General features: G+C 45.9%; 1 protein-coding gene and 1 pseudogene across 1 annotated transcript in view; both read left to right on the forward strand.

Annotated features, from left to right (window-relative positions):
- LOC100768480 (60S ribosomal protein L12) overlaps positions 1-2,435 on the forward strand; it is a 56,204-nt gene extending 53,769 nt beyond the window's left edge. The window contains exon 2 of the mRNA XM_035448082.1: positions 1,815-2,435. Coding sequence (XP_035303973.1) covers positions 1,815-2,401 — 587 coding nt within the window. The 3' untranslated portion in view covers positions 2,402-2,435. The remainder of the gene's footprint in view (positions 1-1,814) is intronic.
- Positions 2,436-2,687: 252 nt separating this feature from the next.
- LOC100768774 lies at positions 2,688-4,396 on the forward strand (annotated as a pseudogene).
- Positions 4,397-8,591: the final 4,195 nt, after the last annotated feature.

Consider the following 8,591-nt stretch of genomic DNA (forward strand, 5'->3'; position numbering starts at 1 on the left):
GTGAGAGGAGGGAGAGGGAGAAGGGACTTGAAACAAGCTTGTTCCCTAACTAGAACTAATAAATAAATTTAAAAAAAAGAATCAATGCCATAGAAAGGCAGGCAACTCGGGGCTGGAGAGATGGCTCAGCAGTTAGAGCATTAGCTGCTCTTCCAGAGAACCCAGGTTCAATTCCCAGCATCCACATGGCAGCTCACAACTGTCTGTAACTCCAGTTCCAGGAGAGCTGACACCTTCATACAGATGCACATAAAATAAAGTTAAATAAAATGCATATAAGAAAGACAGGAAACTGAAGAGCATCTGAAATGACACAGGTGAGAATTGCACCTGAAAGACCCCCGGAGGCTCAGGCCCCGAGGACCACAGTAACCCAATCACCAGGCAGAGTCGAAAACTTGATGCAAACAGCAAGAGGTTTTATTGCAGTTATTTAACAAGCTAACCCCATGTTATCTCAGGCCTTTCATCCATCCACCATGGCGGATGGCTGGGAAAGACCCCCCAGAAACCACGGCATAGAGATCTTGTAGGGCAGCATAAGGGGAGTGTCTAGGGGTATGCACAGGCTCAGGATTGGTGTGCCTCCAGCCTTGGAGGGCTTGCCCTGTGCTGAATAGTCAACTGGTTGTTATGGCCCATAAGCCCTCCCAGGGCAGTTGCTATGCTCTGCACGTCATTGCTGTGCACTTGTCCGTAAAACACACCCAGAGTCATAAAGCATAGCACCACCAGCTAACTTCTAATTGGTTCCTTGCCACGAGGCAGGCATCTGACCTCCTAGTGACCAAGGCAAAGTCAGGCAAGCATGTGTTCAGCTCTTATGGCTGCCGAAATGGGGAGCTGGTCCCTTCACACCAACAAAATCTTACAAAGGGAAAGACACATGGAAGAGAATATAAACAGGGTTTAGCAACATCAACCAGTTTGGGGCTGGGGAAGTGGCTCTGTCATGAAGTACTTGCTTAGTGTGCTTGAGGTAGCATTGCGACACCACAGCACACCAGCTTGATGGATGATAGAGATTGATGGGAGTCGAGCCTAGCAGTGGCACCATCCCAGCGGATGTTGAAGGGACAAGGTGGACCTGGTGGTGGCCTGAGCCTCCAGGCAGCCCAAGGACTGACTCTACTGGGCTCCTTTGTGTTGGGACCCAGCCAGCATGGAGTCTCTAAGAGTTGTTTTCCAGCATAACCACAGGTACCTCCTGTTTTCCTGACCTCACCCCACTAGGATCAATATCCTGTTGTGAACCCTTTGACCTGGGGTTTTTATAAGTTTGTATATAAGGCTGCTCCACAATAAAGGTGAGAGACATTCTCTCAGAAAGAGAGAGACCAGGCATCCTGTCGTTCATCCAAATCTCCAGGCTTTCTCCGGATTCTCAGACTTAGTGGTGGCCAAGAGCAGCCGCAACTGGAGGTTCCACTGAGATTAGGAAAGAAAGGGGACCCTGAGAGATCACTCTCAGAAGGCTGGCCAGCAAGTATGGAGTTGTAAGGGTGAATTGCAAAAGGTACTACAAAATAGCTACCTTAATTCCTGATAGAGTTGGGTTGGCAAAAGATACTAGAAAATAGGTAACTCAACTCTTAAGAGAGTTGGATTGGGAAAAGGTACTGGAAAATAGATACCTCAACTCCAAAGAGAGTTGGATTGTAAGGCACTGGAAAAGGGGTGCCTCAACTCCTAAGAGAGTTGGATTAGAATAGAGATCACAGTCAATCACACAGAGAAAGTTTAAAGAGACAAGGTACTGGTAAGATTTCATTTTAACTTTGGATTAAGTAATAATGCTAAGAAAATTATTAAAGAAATCTGGGCTTTCCGTCTTTCGGCTCAGAGGAGGCTACAGTGCAGCAACTCTCTTCGGTCCTCCTGGATCCGGGTTCATCCGACACCAGCCGCCTCCACCATGCTGCCCAACGAGATCAAAGTCGTGTACTTGAGGTGCACCGGAGGTGAGGTTGGTGCCACGTCCTCCTTAGTCCCCAAGATCGGTCCCCGGGGTCTGTCTCCAAAGAAAGTTGGTGATGACATTGCCAAGGCAACAGGTGACTGGAAAGGTCTGAGGATTACAGTGAAACTGACCATCCATAACAGACAGGCCCAGATTGAGGTGGTGCCCTCTGCCTCCGCCCTGATCATTAAAGCCCTCAAGGAGCTGCCAAGAGACAGGAAGAAGCAGAAGAACATTAAACACAATGGAAATATCACTTTCGATGAGATTGTCAGCATTGCCCATCAGATGAGGCACTGGACTTTAGCCAGAGAACTTTCTGGTACTATTAAAGAGATCCTGGGTACTGCACAGTCTGTGGGCTATAATGTGGATGGCCGCCACCCTCGTGACATCATTGATGATATCAACAGTGCTGTAGTGGAATGCCCAGCTAGTTAAGAAGCAACAAGAGAAAATATTTCAATAAAAAACATGTGACAACCAGAAAAAGAAAAAAGAAAAAAAAATCTGGGAAATCCTCCACTGAGGAATCCCTCCCCCATGAGCTGTACACCAGCAGCCAGCTGACCCAGCAGCCCAGGCCCTTGTCCATTCGAGCCCGAAGAGGGCTCCAGTCAGCAGGCAAAGATGTGGTGTGCACAGGCTGGCTGGAGAAATTGCCTCCTGAGAAACGTTGGGGTGCTATGCTTGGAATAAACGCTGTTTTATCCTGCAGAGCGGTCAGATGAATGGTGATCCAGATGTTCTAGAATACTATAAGAATAAACACTCCAAGAAACCCCTACAGATCATCAAATTAAACTTCTGTAAGCAGTTGGATGTAGGCCTGAACTTCAACAAAAAAGAGCTCCAAAAGAGTTTTATGTTTGATATCAAGACCAACGAGAGCCGGGCATTGGTGGCACACGCCTTTAATCCCAGCATTCAGGAGGCAAAGGCAGGCAGATCTCTGTGAGTTCGAGACCAGCCTGGTCTCCAGAGCGAGTGTCAGAATAGGCTCCAAAGCTACACACAGAGAAACCCTGAAAACAAAAAAAAAGACCAATTAGCCCACCTTCTACCTGGTGCCTGAGACAGAGGCTGACATGAACAGGTGGGTCCAGAGCATCTGCCAGATCTGCGGCTTCAGTCAGACTAAAGAGAGCACAGACTCTCTAAGAAACCTTTCTTCAGTCAATCACAGTCTCCACTCTTCTCCAGCTGAGTTCAGCAACTCCAGTCAGCACCTGCTCCGAGCAAGGAAGTCTTCTGCTCCTTCACATTCTACCCAGCCCCTCAAGTAAAGCCACATCCGGCCTGCCTTGTCCGGATGTTGAGTATCAACACTTACACCAATGCATAAGCCAAAGGACAGAAAATTCAAGGAAAGCCAGCTTCTCTCAGAGCACCCAACAGGAGAGTGATACAGCCGCACAAAAACTTGCCCAGGGCAATAGACACTGTATCAACAGAATCAGCAGTCAGGTCCACGGCTTCTATAGCCTTCCCAAGCCAAGCAGACACAATACAGAATTCAAAGACCTTGCTTTTGACCTCCCTAGTAGCCTGGCTTCACACAGCCACACCAAGGGCAGCTTCTCAGGATCTGAGGCAGATAGTGAGGATGTGTACACCTTCAAGACACACAGCAACACCCTATGTCGGGAATTTGGAGACCTCCTAGTGGACTCAGCCATAGCACCCCCACCACAGCACCCCATGCCAAGTCAGACAAAGACACCTCGGTGGGGCAGCCCTCAATAAAGATCTCCACTCAGTAACTACAAGTACCCAACACGAAGCATAGAAACCACCTGCTGGTCTGCTAAATCCCCAGAAAGGATTATCGTGGGTCGATCAGACAGTGCCAGATCTGATGACAACTATGTGCCCATAAACCCAGGTTCTGACATCCCCATGAACACACATCACTTTGACCCACTAGGCTACCCATCCACAGCCTTTCCTACTCATAGAAGCTCCAGCAGAGGAAGTGATATCCAGCCACCCCCGGTCAATCGCAACCTCAAGCCTAGCCGAAAGGCAAAGCCAGCACCCCTTGACCTGAGAAGTGAGCTTCGTTTCAAGTCACCTGTCACCAAGTCTTTGTCCCCCCAGTACTGCCATTCCATCTCCACACAAAGCATCACCAACACAGACTCCAGAGACAGCGAGGAGAACTATGTCCCTATGCAGAACCCAATGTCTTCATCCCCTGTACCCAGTGGCACTAACAACCAAGCTCCAAAAAAGAGTACTGGCATTGTGAATTACATAGCCCTGGACTTCCAGCCACTCTCCCTGAGCCCTCACCACAAGCCATCCACATCATCTGTCACATTGGATGATAAAGTAGAATATGTCCAAATAGATAAAGAAAAGACTCAGGCCCTACAAAAGACCATACAGGAATGGACAAAGATGTGGCAGTCCTCAAGACCTTCCAAAGATGCCAAGCTATGGTAAGGATGGCCATCTCCCCACACCTCCTCTCCTTTGTGAGTTTTGTTCAAAAGATGTATGTATGCATGGTGTGGCCACACATGTGTATATGAAGTGTGATCATAAATGTGTGACTGTTAACAAAAGAATGCTATTGTGTTGTCTTTAAATTGTTTAATTGCTGGGGAAGGAACAACAGTTGTTAAAGTACAGGTTACTTGGTAGGGGAATTTCTGCCTTTGTTTTCACAGAGGGTGAAGAGCTGTGGATTCCTTCCAGACTGGTGTGGTTTGATGGGGCAAGAGCCCCTGAAGCAGTGTCCTAGGTGATCCGAATATTTGTTTTCATTTAAATTTGGTTGGTTAGAAATGGTAGTGGTCACAGTCAATCACTTTATAAAGGAAAAAGGAGGAATATGATATAGAAATGATACTTGGTATTGGAATGGATCCTCATTTGTTGATACTTTATATTGGAATGGATCTTCATTTGTTGATATTAGTTAGCTTTTCTAGATATATAGATATTTTTCAAACCTTTCAAAGACCTACAGAATATATCGCATTTAAATGGTTTAGGGCTTTTCTTGACAGTGAGACACAACTGCTCCTGGCCCACCAATTACATCTGAGAGGAAGATGGGCATCCAAGAAACTCATTATAGAGTTTGCCTTTGACATGGCAAGACTAGCCATTTGGGCAAGAAGCTACTCTTGCCTGAACTGTTTGACTGTTGCTTTATAAACTGGACATGCAGGACCCACAGGAAAGTGACTGCTAAAACAAGATGGAAAGTCCTAAAGGGTTCTTGCTTCATGAAAACAGTCTGCCAGACATTCTATAGGACACAGAAAAGAGGTGACAGACAAACTGCCAACGCAAGTGGACAGTTTAGAATTTCCTGCTTTGCTGAGAAGTCTGCCAGACACATTGTGGCCTATAGGCTAAAAATGGATGCACCAAAGTTACCAAGAGACTTTGGGTGACTGTCTAGGAAGCAAGATGTCTCTGTCAGTTCTAGAGTTTATATATTATCCTTCTATGGTCTTTGATGGAATTGAAGATAGATAGTTATAGTAATGCACTAAGATAGAATGGTTGAAATCTTATAGTTCTTACTTGATAACTGTTTTGTTATATATAAAGAAGGGGCCAGGCGTTGGTGGCGCACACCTTTAATCCCAGCACTCAGGAGGCAGAGGCAGGCAGATCTCTGTAAATTCAAGGCTGGCCTGGTCTCTAGAGCGAGTGCCAGGATAGGCTCCAAAGCAATACAGGGAAACCCTGTCTCGAAAAAAAGAAGAAGGAGGAGGAGGAGGAGGAGGAGGAGGAGGAGGAGGAGGAGGAGGAAGAGGAGGAGATGTTGAGACCCAGCCCTCACGGGATCTCTAAGAGTTGTTTTCCAGCATAACCACAGGTACCTCCTGTTTTCCTGACCTCACCCCACTAGCATAAATATCCTGCTGTGAACCCTTCACCTGGGGTTTTTGTAAGTTTGTATATAAGGCTGTTCCACAATAAAGGTGAGAAACATTATCTCAGAAAGTGGACCAGGTATCTTGTCGTTCATCCAAATCTCCAGGCTTTTGCCCGATACTCAGACTTAGTGGTGGCCAAGAGCAGCCACACCTTTGTCCAGAGTGGCCACACTCCCAAAACTGTCCTCAGTGTCTCTGGTTCCACTTTTCTCCTGTGTGCACTGCTCTGTTTACCATCTTTATGTCCCAACCTAACCCAGGCACCCTTAGAGACAGAAGTAGAAAGATCTCTATGAGTTTGAGGCCAGCCCAGTCTATATACTAAATTCCAGCTCAGTCCAGGCTACATAGTAAGACCCTGTCTCAAACACACACACTCACACAAGCCGGGCGTTGGTGGCACATGCCTTTAATCCCAGCACTCGGAAGGCAGAGGCAGGTGGTTCGAGGACAGCCTGGTCTCCAGAGTCAGTGCCAGGATAGGCTCCAAAGAAACCCTGTCTCAAACAACAACAAAACACACACACACACACACACAGAGAGAGAGAGAGAGAGAGAGAGAGAGAGAGAGAGAGAGAGAGAGAGAAATCATAGCAACAATACTAGTATCACAAGTAACAGGCTGGGGGGACTCTCTGTCTTGTTTTTGTTACATTTCCTTATTGCCACAGCATGCATGTGAAGGGTGTGGAGGTCAGGACAACTTCCTGAGCTGGTTATCTGCTTCTACCTTGTGAGTTCGGGAGAGTTACCTCAGGTCAACATGCTTGGGAGCAAATACCACTGAGCCATGTGCTCCTTGTTTTCTAAGACTGGAACTCGATGACTGGCTAGATTGATTAGGCATTGAAATCCAGGGATCTGCCAGTCTCTGTGCCCCTTCTCTTTGTCAGCCCTGGGTTGGCATCATGCCTAGCTGTTGTGTGATGCTGGGAAGTCTGAACTTAGGTGCTCATGTTGAGTGATGAGGACATTAGTATCAGACCCATCTCTCCAGCCTGTGGTTATACTTTAATTTTATGTGTTCTAAGTCCAGCCTGAGATATTTTGTTGGAATGATAAAGTTTTCTGAGTCCCCACAGGTTTGAGGGACCAGTTATTGTTTATCAGGAGTTTCTGCCCATCTTGACGTTGCCCAGTTTTCAGTGCATGAGGATGGACCAGTTATACAGATCAAACGACAAAGCTCATCTCACCCCCAACAGGTGATTAATTTGAATCCTGATCTTTATCTAATGAGTATCGATGTCTTTTTTATATAAAAATTGAATAAAAATCACCATAAAAAGATGAAAAAAATAAAGTTATCTGAGATTTCAGCAAACCCAGTGAGAGCAGAGCAAAGAAAAGTTCCCAGAAAAAAGCTGAACCTTCTTCCACTAAGTGTTCTTCTCAGGCTGATTGACAGATTCAAACCAGTGGTTGTGGAGAGGTGGGAATGTTGCAGGTCCGGAGCCTACTCACAGTTGATCTTAGGCCAGTGGCTCTCAGTCTTCCTAATGCTTTAATACAGTTCCTCATGTTATGATGACCCCAACCATAAAATTATTTTGTTGCTACTTCATAACTGTCATTTTGCTACTGTTATGAATCATAATGTAGTATCTGACATGCAGATATGATATGCAGGATATCTGATATATGACCCCCGTGAAAGGATCATTCCAACCCCAAAGACGTCATGACCCACAGGTTGAGAATCACTGTCTTAGGCTGTCTTTAGCCCTCTCCTCCCCAATGGCTTAGGTCACCTCTGTGTTTGACCTCACATCTTGTGATGCTAAGCTGAACTCTTTGGAATGAGTCGATTTAGCTGATCCCTAGCATCCGCCAATCCTAAAGTTAAGAATGTCATGAGGTGGAATCTAGTGCTTGTAGCTAAAGTTTCTATGGTTAGCTGTAACCTGCCTTCCAGATGTGCCCACCAACATATTTGAAAGAATCTTGAGTTGTGACTTTTCTTTGTTCCAACACTGTAAAACTTGATAGAATGCTTTCCACATTAGAACACGGGAGTTGGGGAACCTAAACCAGTGTTCCTGGTCATTCCTATTCAGTTCCAGAGTAAACTATCTTTTATATCCCTTCAGGTGTGTGCTATGTTTTTACTATCAGCAGGAAGTTGGTGGGGCAGAGAGGCCAACCTAAGGAGTGGACAGTGGCTGAGGCCTGATGATAGCACCAGGGGTGGGTCATTAGTTCTGTTCTTTTCACCAGTCTCTCTACTTTGGCTTCTGCTAGAAAATTTTCTTAAGAAAATATTTAAAAGTGTGTATGTGGGAAGGAGGAGAATATATAGAATATATAGAATAAATATATAAATACTCTCTGGAAGGACCAAGTAACAGTGTAACAGTAACAGCAGTAAAAAAAAAAAAAAAAAGTTACAGTGGTGGTGGTGGCAGCACAAAGCACAAGCCTCTAATCCCAGCACTTGGGAGGCAGAGACAGGCAGATCTCAGTGAGTTCGAGGGCCAGCCTGGTCTACAGACTGAGTTCCAGGACAGCCAGGGCTACACAGAGAAACAGTCTCAAAAAAAAAAAAAAAAAAAAAAAAAAAAGCATCAAGAGCACAAGAACATCACAAGTTGAGGAACTGGGGGGAGGCAGGGAAGGTAGGAAGACTACACGCACATTTTTGTTTTGAGACAAAGTTTTTCTATGTAGTTCTGGCTTTCCTGGAACTTGCCATGTAGACCAGGCTGGCCTTAAACTCTCAGAGATCCTCC

This window comes from Cricetulus griseus, chromosome 7 (genome assembly GCF_003668045.3).
Source record: "Cricetulus griseus strain 17A/GY chromosome 7, alternate assembly CriGri-PICRH-1.0, whole genome shotgun sequence".
In the NCBI taxonomy this organism is placed as follows: domain Eukaryota; kingdom Metazoa; phylum Chordata; class Mammalia; order Rodentia; family Cricetidae; genus Cricetulus; species Cricetulus griseus.